Here is a 15,631-nt window from a genome sequence, read left to right as displayed (position 1 = left end):
GATATTGTCCTATTGACCACGGACTAAAATATATTATAAATATATTATATATATATAATATATTTCAGTCCATGCTATTGACCTTTGGTTTCAAATTATATGACTACAAGCACAACACTTCCTAAAAACCGTCGTTTGAGTACACCTGTTCGCGCTAAGCAATGTGTTATCGCGGGACATTGGTCTGAGCGACGACACCCTTTTAATTACTTTCCTTCCTCTCCATCCACCACTCTGTCATTGTAATCGTGAAATTATTATAATATTATTGTTATTTATTCTCTTTGTGTTATAATATCTTCTAAGGAAAAAATATTGGTCGGCCTTTTGCCACATATGTTTATTATCATTAGTTTTATATCATTTTATCATTATTATTTATTATAGTTATTATTTTGCGCCCAACGGCCAACGCCCTTATTATTATTCTTACTACTGTACGTACGTACGTAAAGATTTTCGTCTCTTGTTTTGTATACCGCTACTGCTTCACTGTTTTTCGTTTTGTCTTTTCTGTCTCTCTGATATGTATATATTATTATAAGTCGCATTGAGCGCAATATATATAGATAGAACAGCACTTAGTGTACTATTTTGGAATTTTCATCATTGCCAACGCGACACAACTTTATTATACTTAGATATAAAATATAAGTAGTTAATAATAGTTCAAATAAAATCAACCATCAATCTGATGTGGAAAAACTTCAATTACGTCACCTTCTTTCATTTCCAGGGGAGACGGAGTATCAGTTTATTAAAAAGATATTATGCTCTGATGAAGTGTCATCAATTCTTATTCTGAAAAAACCATTTTAATGCCATGTTTTAAAATTAAGGGTAAACCATCTTGTGAAAAGAATATTTTAATATTTTAATTTCAAACCAAGTTTATAAGTATTTTAAATTACACAATAAACTAACATGCATTGAATGCTCATAATTTGCTTTAAAAGAAGACCAAAAATGGTTGACTATTTATTTAGTCTAATCATATTTTGTGATGATAGATTAACTAACTTATAGAACAGAAAAACAAATGTAGGTATAACATACTTAACAATAAAAGCAATATATTTAAAACTTGACTCCTTGCGAGCTTTAAAAAAATATTTTCATTTTTTCATTTTATTTTATGAATTAAAAAAACGTAAATATTTATTAATTGAAGATTTTGATTTCCCCTGTGTGGAAGATATGTCCCTGTTCAACATTGCAAAATGTATACAATAAGTGAAACACCTTTTAAAAAATCGGATTGAATATATTGTTTTAATAATCACAATAATTATAATAGCATTTACACATTTTAGTGAATCATTCAAAATAATTAAACAGATTAAAAAACCTCATTGATTAGGTATATCAAGTTTATTATTAAGTTAGAAGAATATGAAAATAATAATAATAAGAAGAATAAATTGTTTACAAAAAAAGTATTACTGTAAATATTTCATCTATTATGTTCTGTACATAATATAACATTTATTTGTTTGATATAGTTAAATTCTTGATATTGTAGTAGTTGATTATAAATTTGTATTTACAATATATAATCAAAAGGACCTAACCTAACCCTGTCCTTGAAAGATATAAATTTCACTACCGTCCACTAATCCTAGGGAAGACGGAGTATCCATTCTTCTAACCGCAGAATCATCGTACCAAAATCTTATTGACTGAATATCAAAACCCTAAAACATTACAATTTTGAATGGATTATAAATGTTAAACAAGGCACATAGATTTAGTTTATACTAGTTTTATAGATGAATAAAATCCATATTAGTATTTAAAATCAAAATTATATTAAATTTTTCAAACAATGAATCATTATTATTTAAAAATCCAGGTTTGTCATCATCTCACAAATACACATTGAACAATTCAATTAAAAATTATTTAGTTTTAATATAAGTTAATTGACATATTATCATTCAACTTAACTTTGATGTATTAATTTTAAAGCAAGTTACAAGTGTGTATTATATTATAAAAATTTAAAATGATCATAATTTCCAACTATTTAAAAAATATATATATATTTGTAAAGGAATTTGATTCAAAATATTCAAATAGATAATATTGTTATCTTTAACAATAATTCAATCAACAAAAATATAACTACTAACTATAACTAATGTTATACAATTGTAAACAATAAATACAAGCGTGGAGTCATCACTTTTCTTAAAAACAAATACAGACAGTTGAATTAAACCAAAATGGGATTATTTCGGATATAATCAGTTACTTTATAGTTTAAAGATTTCAGGGTATACTACAATGTTTGAGGCCTTATGTGTACAATAATATAAATTTTAAAAAGATAACTTTGACTGTGCAATATCGTTTTATTTATTTTATAACAAAACTACAAAAATAATAGATTTGGAAAAGAATAATTTTTTTTGTATTAGTGATATCAAACAATTAAAAATTATGTTGCACAGTCTCTGTTCTTTTTAAAGTGTGAAAATTGGATGTTCGACTACAACCTAAGTGATTCTTCTTGGTGTAAAACCGTTTTAGAGATGTTTTACATATAAGATTGAGACAACATATGTGGGTAAAATGTTCTCTTAACTTAGGACTTAAATATTAAAGTTGATATTTTTTTTTACTGCAATTATGAATAATCTATACTGTATTATAAAATATAGACAAAACCAGAAAAACAAGACCTAAGCAGTACATTGCTTTATCTCGGTCATGATGAATATAGTTAGGTTTCTATTTCTAAACTATACGGTAATTAAAATTCAATGTTTTTGACTAAATAAAACATAATACAAAAAAAAAAAAGGCATCAAGTTGAATTTATTTGTTTACAGCAAATCATTTTACTGTAACAAATGATATTTGCGTAAAATGGATAAAATATGACTAATTAATAGAATGTAACTGAAAATATACAAGTATAATGTAAAAACCATATTTATTTATCTCGGCGTAAGACAAACACACAAAAATATGACCTGCTAAATATCTAAATCATATGAGTCATATACAAAGATTATGAATTTACATAATAGGTATTGAGTAAACATATTTGGTGATTTATCAAAAATCTTTTATGTAATTATTAATTTAAATAACATCGAGTAACATTTTTAGATATTTTGTATATACAACAATATAAGGCAGAGGCCCTAGTAATGAAAATGAAAGTAATATTTACATTTTTATCTTTAATCTTATTAATGTGACAGTGAAAAACCTACTAATAATAATTTGCAGTTCGAATTAAAAATGGTATGGAAATAACAAAAATTTAATAGGTAAAAATTCAACAATTTATGTTCGCTACTGTACATTCTTATACACGAATGAAATTGTTTAATGTGATTAATATGGCCAATAAAATTAAAACTAGTAACTACAGTTAGGGTTGGTCGTTATTCGCAGTAGTCGACCTTGTTCAGCACCGTCTACGATGTTACCACAGCCTTGAATAAAGAAAATTGAAGTAACAATATGTTATGCATATTATAAAGTAAAAAAATACACCTTTCTTTGTTTAGCATGGAGCTTATAGTGCACGTGAAAATGAAACAAAAGAAAAATTCAAAATATACAGCAACACGACCAAAAAATACATCTTTAAAATGCTGCGATAATACACAACACTGTAAATGCCTTTGACTCTGCCACCGCCGAATTGTACGGTGGTATCACTCTCGGTCATGCACGAGTTTAGATCAGTTTTTGTACAGCACTCAATGCGCTCATATAAGACACAGACTATTTTATGGAAACAATTAAAATAAACAACTTTTTAATAATTTATACTTACAGTTCTCTCACAGTAGGCGTTCATTAATATTTGTAATTTTGAAGTTTTTTTCATAGTGTAGAAGACAGTATCGTTATGACCATTAATACCACTTTCAACCTTAATAGTAATTTTATCTTCGGGAGCAACCTAAAATACAAGGTATCTTTAGAATTGATATGTGTTTTAAAACTAATAAAATTAATTAATGAACAAATAATTTAGTTTAACATAATTTCAAAAAATAATAATATAGTAAGTTATTGTTTTTAATCACACAATCCATAATTGGTTTTGAATAATTACACGATTATTAATTAACTTATGAAATCTGATGGAAGTCAGAAGATAGTCTACTAAATGTAATCAATGTTAACGATAGTATTCAACAGTAATTGAGATAAAGAATTATAATATGCATGATACATTTAATGGTACCATTTCTCGGGCTATCGACGACTTTCATTAAGACGAGACGCCATGATTGATGAGTACACCCTACGCAGCATTGTATGTTAATACTTACTTCTTTGCTTACTACCATTTTTTCTGTGTGTTATAATACGGTACTTGTTAATCAGAAGAACAACGTGATGCCTATGACGAGGAAAACGCGGCGACAGTGAAATGTAATTTCGCGAAGAAAATGCCGTCAACAATATTCGAAACGATTAAGGTTAGGTTGGTTCGGCAAACCGGAAGGAATAATGTACAGCGTCACTCACACGCCTGAGACAAACGCTACCGCCACAGGCAAACAACAGTAAGTTAACAACACGGACTAAGTCGATGTAGTGTACTATCAAATACTCTATATGACAATACGAGACAGTTAATGATAACAAACGTCTACATAGCTCCCCGAAATCATAGTGGTTGCCTACCGGCCCTTGTGTACATAAGTTGCCTATATGAAAACAATTTTAATTCTATTCAAATATCCCGCCTTTATTTGAAGTACCTACTGATTTGTTATAATATTAATAAATAATTTTAATAATTAATTGAACATTTTTTACGACAAATCTGAGCTAAAAATAAATTAATTATGGAAGGTTTTTTTCTATTAATTATGGTGGGGAAGATGGTATTTGATTGATCTCTCCTTGTGTTTGTTTTTCTCCAAATATTTTGCATTTAAAGTCTTTTGTTTTTAATACCAACTATTGTAAAATGCCTTCACACAAGAGTTGTTCATTTTGGAATTGTAAGAACAATAGCAGGACAAATCCGGAATTAACATTTCATAAATTTCCCACAAATGATAATTTGTAAGTTAAATTTAAAGTTTAGTTTTAATTACTCTCTTAATAAATTTAATCTTCAGCAGTAAGGCTTAATACATTACATATTATTAATATGTATCCATTAAAATATAATTGTGACTTATAATATATATATATATATAATTGTGCACTGTTTTCAGTTATTTTACATTTTCTATAGTGAGTGTTTATTATATTACATAAACTCATATGTAAAATATTAGTATATAAATTAATTGACTAGGTAACAAAAGTTTAATTTTAAATTTTAAAATAATAAAATGTAAAATAAGAATGACTACAGTCAGCAGTCACGCGGGCTCACACTAGTCACTAGTGACTAGTGACACTGACAGCAAAATATACTCAATAAGCGTCTAAAAAAATATGTGTATTGCCTACAGTTTAGGTTTGTAGCTGGTAAGATTAACTATATACCTACGACTTTTGGTATAAACTGAGCATTTAGAGTTTCTGTGTTGTTTACAACATGTTCAATGTATTGTTGAGACTTTATAGTTAGTTATTAAATTATTTTATACGCATAAGATCATACAATGTCAAATTTCCATAACTTATATAATTAATACTACAGGCATACGAGTACAGGACACGAGAGAGTGGAATATTATATTAGTATAATAGTTTGATAATTAAAGTAAAACCACACGTCTCCTTACAAAAAGTCAAAACTCGATGTCTTAGCTATTCGATAAGAATCATGGGTAAGAATACACAAGCAGTCTTCCGGGACCCCTCGTATGACGGAGTCGCCACCCACTCTTGTAAGAAATCATTTATAAGGAAGACCGAGACAAGAGCTCGACAGACGGTTACAGTATAACTAACGAATAGGGATATCTATGACACTCAGAGGCCGGTCGTAACACCACTCAAGTCATTTTTATAACAGTTTCTGAGGCAGGTCGTAACACCACTCACCATCTTACTATATATAACTTAATCTTAAGCTAATACAACTGTATTCGTGCAAGAAATATTTTAATAAACGTTAACTTATACTTGAACAACACGGCGTATTCATTTTGTACGTTGATGCATGAATCGACCTAGTCGGGACGCAACAATATGTTTAAGCGGAGTGATTAGTGATTAGGTATGCCCAATGAAAGAAACTAGGCATTTCGAAGATATTATATGACATATATAAACATATATGACGTGTGTCGTATGTATATGTGTATATTATATTTATTTGAATATGTGTGTACATTAAATAAAGGATAATTTACATCTCAAATTTCTAAAAAGCTTGAAGTAATACTTACAATAATTTTATAAAATTAAATCTAAAATAATACCTATTTATAAATTAAATTAGATATCTACTCTGACTTTTGTATACCTACATAAATAAGCTATAAATTATTTTTTCAACAGCCACATTTGTATAGATAATTTAACTTACTGCATTAGTAATTACTTTACCATAATAAATAATTAACAAATTATTTACAATTTTCGGTTACAAATTAAATATCCTTGGTGCATTATAGAGGTCAAAAGTAAGAAGTTTCCAGTAATTATCATTGGTAAATAATACTGTACAAAAATAAAAATAAAAACATATACAGTCTGAAGGTTAATATTTGAAATAAATATTGTACATCATTGCTCGGGTCAAACACCATATAAATAAGTAATAATCATTTTAAAATTTAAAAAAATCAATTCAAATAGGTAGTGGTTTGTAATTTACAGTTATAACACATAATACAGATAAAGAAATTGTATGCTACAACATTATCACGTACGTATGTTATACAGTGACGTATAGAGAAATTAATTTCGGAGGAGGTCAAAAAAAATTAATGATAATATTATATGAGGCGCCTAGAACACAAGGGGTATAAGCGACATTATTTGTATTTCGTAATAATTAAGGTCAAAGTTAACACATTCTCTCAAATCACAATAAAGGATATTGTTTAATTTAATTATTAAATTGTTATCTGTACAATTATATAATATCTTCGACCATATAAGTGAATATATAGATTTAGGTATATGGTCAAAGTATAATATTATAACAATCAAAATCAATGCTCATGTTATTCATATACAGGTTGATTATTTTATTTAACAACGTTCATTATTTCAAATAGTATTGACTTTTTTCAAAATTTTATAATAAAATGTATTTAAGCAACATTATATAGAATATAATCTGAATCCACTGATCATTTACACCAATCAAACTTAATAATATAGTGTACACCATATATTATTAATAATTATTTGTTGTCTGTGATGTTTTATATAATAAGATTATTATTATTATTATATCGTTTTTCTTATAATGATTGCAGTTTTAATTTCGAAGTTCCAACCTTTCGAAGTTAAGCTACATGGGATTGTTAATTTCCTACCAATTAAAATAATAGTAGATACTGTTTTTGTTAGTGATTCTTTGAAAATATTTTGCTTGGACAACAACGAAGTCAATTCTATTGAAATTTGAAATTAGAAATTAATTTCGGATAGGGTTAAAAAAATTTATGGTAATATTATTACAATCATACATTTCAAGGGGTGGGGTGTTGAATCTCTAAAACTCCCCTCTACATACACCACTGATGACATAGATCAGCGGTTCTAAACTTTTTTTTATTTGCATACCCTTTAACCTCTCACTATTATTTCACGTATGGGTACACACGAATTGCGTACCAAAACAGGTAAATGAACCTTTTTGAACGAATTGCGTCCTGGACGCAATTCGTGTTTCCTTTTCATCTACGGTTAATTGGGTACACACGAATTGCGTACCAAAACAGGTAAATGAACCTTTTTGAACGAATTGCGTCCTGGACGCAATTCGTGTTACCTTTTCATCTACGGTTAATTGGGTACACACGAATTGCGTACCAAAACAGGTAAATGAACCTTTTTGAACGAATTGCGTCCTGGACGCAATTCGTGTTATCTTTTCACCTACGGTTAATTATTGTAAAGGGTTCTTAAAGTGATATTGCCATAATAAAGATATGTCAAGTTATACAAAAAAATTTAAATTTAATAATTGTAAAAATATAATAATATCATAATAATATAAATTATAAGTCATAATAATATACTTATTTATAAAAAAAAATTAAAATTGAATTGTAAAAATATAATGTTATCAATCACATAGGTACATATTTATAAAAAAAATTAAATAGAATCGTAAAAATATAATAATTTAAATTTTAAGTCATAATAATAATAATATTTATTTATAAAAAAAATTAAAATTAAATTGTAAAAATATAATGTTATCAATCACATAGGTACATATTTATAAAAAAAATTAAATAGAATTGTGAAAATATAATTATATCATTTTCTGTATTTATATTTATTGGCTAATGTATTAACATAGTCTTTAATTGTAATATCTTTATTGTTTAATTGTTTAATTTTATTTTCTATAAATAATATTCTTTGTCTTATTGCTTTTCTAAGTACTCGTTGTTTTTCTAGACTACTTCTTATTAATATTGTGGTATCAGTTTGCATATTTTTTAAAACTTCTATAAATTTATATATATTCAGGTGAGGAGAATCAAAACATTTTTTAAATTTCGAATGAAAAGACTCGCATGCATTCGTTGTTCTTTGTGAGCTACAACTTTTTTCTGCCCACAATTCTGGAGGAAATATTGAATTTTCACTTATGTATGTATCTACTAAATAGTTAGCAAATTCTATAATTTTGTGTTCATCTGGTTGAATAGCAGACATTTCAAACGAAAAAAAATCTCCAACCTCGTGTGGTTCTAGGAAAGATAATCCAAACGTCAATGTTAAATACTTGTCTATTTCATTATTTAGGATATAGTCTGAAGCCAAGCTCTCTCCATTTAAAAGTACAATTATTTTTGTAAATAAAATTTTATGCTTATTTGATAAAAACATTAATAATTTATTAAAAAAAAGTAAGGTTGGAGTTAAAATCAAAATGATTAAAATAATTAATTTATATATAGCTATAACACCAAATATTTGTTTAAATTGTAAGTTTTTTTTAGTAGATAAGATATTAAATGTAAGCATAAATTTTTATTTAGTAAAATTTAACTACGGCACTACGACTCTGGGGGGGGGGGCATACGTATGTCGTGATTCTTATCGTAGACTGTCCCGTATTGTCATATAGAGTATTTGGTATATATTAACCTACATTACTTATTAATTAATTAATAAAATTAATTTAACAATACAATCATACATTTCAAGGGGTGGGGTGTTGAACCTCTAAAACTCCCCTCTACATACACCACTGATGACATAGATCAGCGGTTTTAAACTTTTTTTTATTTGCGTAGCCTTTAACCTCTCACTACTATTTCACGTATCCAAGTATCAATTTGGATTATAAACAATCGAAAGATAATAATATAATATTAATGTATATAATATATAACAAGTCTCTACAATTGTCTAAAATGAATCTACATAAATTATCCACAGTGTTCATATTATAACGATAAAATGTTATCGCATAAATAATATTAAACCGCAGACTTTATATTGTAATAAGTACACAATTATTAATTATTTAATATTACATTAATTGCTATCTATTTCAGTTACATTCAACTTCACTTTTTTCACCATTACTCTATTTTTTTCATGTACTTAATAAGTTGAGATCCGCTAATATACATCATGCGTAGAGACTTTACAGATGAGTAGCAAATAATATTATAATACGTACAGTAGTTCTACAAATAAATATTTACCTTTTTCATTTCATTCCAATTATATTTGCATTGACCATTAAAATGAACTCGTAATTTGACTACTTTATTTTTACTACTTTTACATGCAGATAATATAATGTAAAAAAGAATATAAGCTAATAACTTATAGCCATAATTATTTAAGCTGAACATCGAATAATATTTTTCTATTTATGTGGCGCACTCTACCAGTGCAATATTGAAACAGAACCTTCGAGATATTCTTGCATGGTAAAACCAAAGAAGCGAAAAACCTATATGAATGGTACAAATATGGATGTCAAAATGATATTTTGTATCATATAAAATAAGTTTTAAAATGTTGAGACTGTACTGGTTATTCGTTCATTATTCCACTGGAAAAATATGTGATTAAGTCTGTTTGGATAGTGGTGCTAAACATTTTTATTTTATTTTCATAAATACATTTTTTAAGGGTGATTGTAAATTGTGCCCATAGTGAGCAGGTAAAGAAAATAGTATAGTAAATTGCGCCCGGTAATTTTCAGGTATACATTTTTATGTACCTAATAAAATGCACCCATAGTATCTAATCTAATAGTGACTTTGAATTCATCCTTTTTAAACAAATTAGTACATTTATTGGTGTAAAAACCAAACGTAACCGTTAATTATTATAATATTAGTGATTTTATTTACTGACATTCCTCCAAATATTTGGGGCATCAGCTTCCGCAACATTAACACGGACTACTAATGTCTGTGTATCTTTCCACAGTCATTTAATAAAAGCTTTGATACACCTCATCCTCAAATCTATAATTTTATGAATAAAATATTAAAGTTACAGTCTGAAATTTACATAAAAATTAATAGTATAAATGAACCTTATAAATTTCAAAACACCAAATCAAAAAAAAATTTCAAACAATGGTAAAAATTATTCAACAATACAATGAAAATACTATTAAGAGATGAATGTGTAAAAATGATGTCTCATTACTATGCTGACTTATAACTTATAATTTTATTATACTATTAACTTATTACTTATATGATTTACTCGATATTTTAGTATTACATTTTTTAATTATTATTTATTGTAAAAATTAACCTAAAAATATTTAAAACAACTTATTAATCCCATAAAATTAAAAATAACTTTTGGAGGATAGTGATTGTCTTCTCTTTGTGGTGTCCTCTGAGTAATGCTAAATGATTGTAATAAAAATAATATTTCTATTGAGTGCAAATTACTACATAGAAATTTATACCTGAGAAATACCGGGAGCAATTTACAATTTGTTCCCTTGTTGGGCGCAATTTACGTTTGCCCTTTTTTATGATAAAGACTGATATAGTTATTAGTTTAATTTATTTAAAATCAATATATAAATACTTTAATTTTTTTTTATTGATAAAAACACAATCTTCTCCTAATAGATGCAAGAAGGGTATTAGCTAAAATAATATAAATGATATGAATAATTGATAATTAGTGTGTATACAGTTTTAAAAAAAGGTTAAATCAACCTGTTTTTTTAAATATTTAATTTATAATATGTTCTTGTGTTAATTTAAAAAAATATATATATTTTGTTACAAGTCAACTGTAACGTGTGTGAATTGAATTTCACATTAAATTTTCATAATTGTTACAACTTACAAGTAACCCAAAAAATTAGGTGACCTTTAACATGTATTTTTTTTTTTAAGTCCAATTTTGGTTAAAAAACTAAATGAAAGGTTATACCCTATTCATGAGAGATATGTGCACATTAATGTATTTTTTATAGCCCATTGTAATTTTTTTCAAGCTCAGAATACCCAGAAATAGGTCATTTTCGTTTCAAGTCATCTCGATTGATAGTATATTATTCAAATATACATATACAATTTTGTATCCATGAATAAAGTTTTTGAACTATTACATGATAATGAAAATGAATATCGTTATTTGTAGTTTAAATATATATATAGTTTCATCTAAATTTGAATTTCGAATGTTTTTAATAAAAATTGTGCTCATATCATATTATGATTTAGATTTTTTGATGTCATAAAGATCTACATTACATATGATACACATCATCATACATATGATAAACTTTTTATTAAATATTGAATAGTTAAACTGAAAGACTTAGCTATGAAAATAGTGCATTTCATAAAATTTCAACTTCAAAACAAGTAATTTTTTCATTTAACTTAATTTTTTTCAAGTTTTTTAGATAAATGCTATGAATTTTTAATTTTCCGCTGTTTAAAAGTAACTCTTGGGACGAAATATTTAATAATATAATAAAAATTGATTTAAAATTATTAAAAAAAAAAAAAGTGGTTAACTAAAAATAATTTAATTTCTAACTTTGATAAAACATGACATGTTGTTTCTTGTGTCTTAATAAATAACCTAGCTACCTATTTTCTTTTGAAATTAAAATTAAAAATGCACATAATTACTGTATACAATTAAAAACTGCTGTTGTGAATCATTAAATATAGAATATAATTTTAATTATTTATGAATTGACATTAGTAATAACATGTAATATGGTAGAACCAAATTGATTCATTATTAAACTTTTTTAGAAAAATTATCTATACATTAAAAAATCTATATTAAGTTCTTGAATTACTTAAATTATCTATTAGCTAAAATAATATAAATGACATGAACAATTGATAAAATAGGTAACTCCTGATGACACTTAAGTATAAATATTAAGTTAATATAGTAATCAAATTTTATTTTTGAATATGTAATTAAATTCTATCTATTGTGTAATATATATTTTGTAATTTAATGACAATAATTATACTACAAACTACAATAATTTCAATTAATTGTCCTATATAATATGTGTAAGTTAAAAAATAAAAAATAAATTATTTCATAGTTAAAATGTGTTATTTTTTCTTCTTATTTTTCAAACATATTGGACAAAACCATTTTCCCTTGGGCTTGATAATTAATTTGACACATGTAAAATGAAACCATTCAACAGGACACTAAAATAATAAAAGTACAAAATTACTATATATACAAATATATTATGTATATTATATACATAATGGTGATAGTTTAAAATAAATGTCTATATAAGTAAAAGTAATGAATGTATAAATAATTATTAAATTAAAATTATAATTAAAATGCTTACATCTGGATTATCACAGCCAATCATTTTAGCATATGAGACTTGGGTGCATGAACAATAAGTTGGTTCATTTGGATCAACAGGCATGTCTATTACTTCCGGGGATTGTACAACTCCAGCTCCAACATCAGTACGGGTCTCTACCACAACACTGGCTACGCTATTGGTAGGGTTTATCGGATTAGAAACAGCACTGACTGAAGATGTTTTGGTTTTCTTCACTTGTAGTATAGTTAATTTCTTTGTCATTATTCTTACGTCCACCTGAAAGTGACACGCATAAAGAAATTGTCGCACACATAAACACATTAGCATCATAATAAAATATAATTCAGAACACCTACATTTCGGTAAACTTTCCTCTTCATATCTTGAAGTACTGGAGGCTCTGTCTTGCATTTCCTCTTCAAAACGTGTCAACTCTGAATCTAATTTCTGAATATATTCATCCACCTGAAATATCATTATTAATTATAGGTATTTATTATAATTATTATTATATAATATTGTACATTGTAGTAGAACAATAATTCAAATGTTATGTGAATAACTAAAAAACAACATACCAATTCATAAGTTTGATTAGCCAATTGAACTTTATCATCGGCATATTCTTTTGCTTTATTGAATTTACGCTGTATTTTGTTCATTTTTTCTATCTTTTTGCTTCCGTGGTAGATATCGATATTTGACAAAAAATCGTTCGACAGTTTATCAATGTAGCGCATCTCTTCTTGAGATCTCCCGCCGAGCTCTCGCATCAAAGCGAAATTACGTTTTAACTCCACCGGAAGGTTCCCCAAACCTAAAATATCAATCTATTAGTATTTCGTCGGAATTCAAAACCAAAAAGAGAGCTTACTGTCAAGATATTCGTCCACGTATGGTGCTGATGCCATTATTGTTGGTCGATAATTATTATAGGTAGTAGCAAAAGATGAAAAAAACCCGTTTGTAAACAGCAACAACGATCCGGACTTTGTCGCGTATTAGTAATACTTAGAACACGAAATGTACCTTAAAAAATGTTTTCTGTCGATTTAATGGGATAGATAACACGACAAACGCGAAACGATTAAAGATGTAAGTAATACGACGATACGTAAATTGCAAACGTTTACGGGAAATCGTGATTTTTTCGTACTTCAATTTGTAAGGCAACAATACACGACCACAGACGCGTATAAACAAAATACACAATAGACGTACAAGTCTTACGACAAGCTTTGTATACACAATATGTCGGACACTCGGACTTGGCGACTGGCAACACAGCGCTAACGATTTTGATTTACCGGTTGGACCGCTGCAATAAAAGTGATAAAAGGGACCGAACCTCAGCAGCTGTAGCTCTATCGATTCGTCGTGCTAACGTGGCTACGTTGGACCGCGTGTCCGTGTTGATGTTGAAGGAAGAAAAAATATTTACATTATATTATTATTTTTAATACGTCATGTACTTACATTTCTTTTGGCCGGGAGATCGTTCTACACATTTTCTGCGGGACGCCGTGACGGAGTCGTTACCATGACGTCATCACCTCTACTCTACTCAACGACCGAAAAGGTCATACCGATTTCTATACCGTTGTTAACAGTTATGATGGAACGGGGGTGGTGGAGGTTGTGTTGTTGTGGAGGTGGAAGAGCGGTGCTTTTCAGTAGGCGTAGCCCGAACCATAATCGCGGTGTTCCGATCGTGCTGCCGGCAAACAAAACACCGTAATACAGATAAGAGTCTCCTTGGTGTTTCGTTGTCGCCCCGCCGCCGACTCGTCCAATCTAACGACGTATTCGAGCTGATGTTCAAGTAGACCATATCGTTACGTATGACGTATCGGTCTTATAACAAACTTATAACAAAATATTTGGAGGTTCAATGAGAAGTACGTTCCGATTATGGTCATATCTTTTTTTGGTTTTTATCAATAATACTGTGTGGGCTCCGCCAAAATACAAATGTTAACTGACAATATATTACTGATTGATTACATCATTTTAAATTTTTGATATAAATTAATACTTATACTTTAATACTGATTTTCTTGTTTTTTAGATTTCAATTTGAAAGTTCATAATGTAATTGATTTCTTTTGAAATGTTACTGAATAAAAAAAAAATTTGAACATGTTTATGACAGCAATAAAAGGAAAAGAAGTGGCTAGTACACAACATTTAAATCTAACCTGTGACCCTAGTATGTTTTATAATAGGGTATTAGTATTTCATACAGCTGTTATGAAGTCTGTCTATCAGTGTTGGGAAGAAACTTAACTTAAGTTACAAGTTACTATAAGAAATTACTTTGCAAGTAATTTGATGGTAATTTAATTACATTTTATTGTAACATGTTATTTGAGTTACTTTTTTGTAATAATTATTACTAAATTAATAGTAGATACTGAACGTACCACTTTGATTTGATCAAGTATTTTTCTTATTATTCTTAATAAATATTAAAAAATTAAATTATTATAAATTTTTCTAAAATTAACGCATCCCCCATTCAGGAGACGTGTTTTTTTATTAAATTTTTGTCTTAAAAAAACATCTTAAAACGACATTTATAAAACATTCCAAAAAAAAAGACGACCTTATATTTTCCTGTTAAAATTACAAACAATTTTAACTATTTTTAATTATTTTATTAATTTTAATTATTTAATAGATTTCTCTACCTTTATTATAAGTGACTGGTTTCAAATAGTGTATAAAAATAAT

At 27.4% G+C, this 15,631-nt stretch overlaps 1 protein-coding gene and 1 pseudogene across 1 annotated transcript; both read right to left on the bottom strand.

Annotated features, from left to right (window-relative positions):
• Positions 1-1,243: 1,243 nt before the first annotated feature.
• Positions 1,244-4,585, bottom strand: LOC126549751 (small ubiquitin-related modifier 3-like). The gene is made up of 3 exons (XM_050200053.1): positions 4,302-4,585; positions 3,797-3,925; positions 1,244-1,694 (listed from the first exon to the last, which is right to left on the bottom strand). Exons 1-3 carry the CDS (start codon positions 4,317-4,319, stop codon positions 1,572-1,574), a joined length of 270 nt encoding a protein of 89 aa, XP_050056010.1. The 5' UTR covers positions 4,320-4,585; the 3' UTR covers positions 1,244-1,571.
• Positions 4,586-12,412: 7,827 nt separating this feature from the next.
• Positions 12,413-14,368, bottom strand: LOC126549746 (inhibitor of growth protein 5-like; annotated as a pseudogene).
• Positions 14,369-15,631: the final 1,263 nt, after the last annotated feature.

Source organism: Aphis gossypii, chromosome 2, assembly GCF_020184175.1.
Source record: "Aphis gossypii isolate Hap1 chromosome 2, ASM2018417v2, whole genome shotgun sequence".
Lineage (NCBI taxonomy): Eukaryota > Metazoa > Arthropoda > Insecta > Hemiptera > Aphididae > Aphis > Aphis gossypii.
This window is presented reverse-complemented; position numbering and strand designations above follow the sequence as displayed.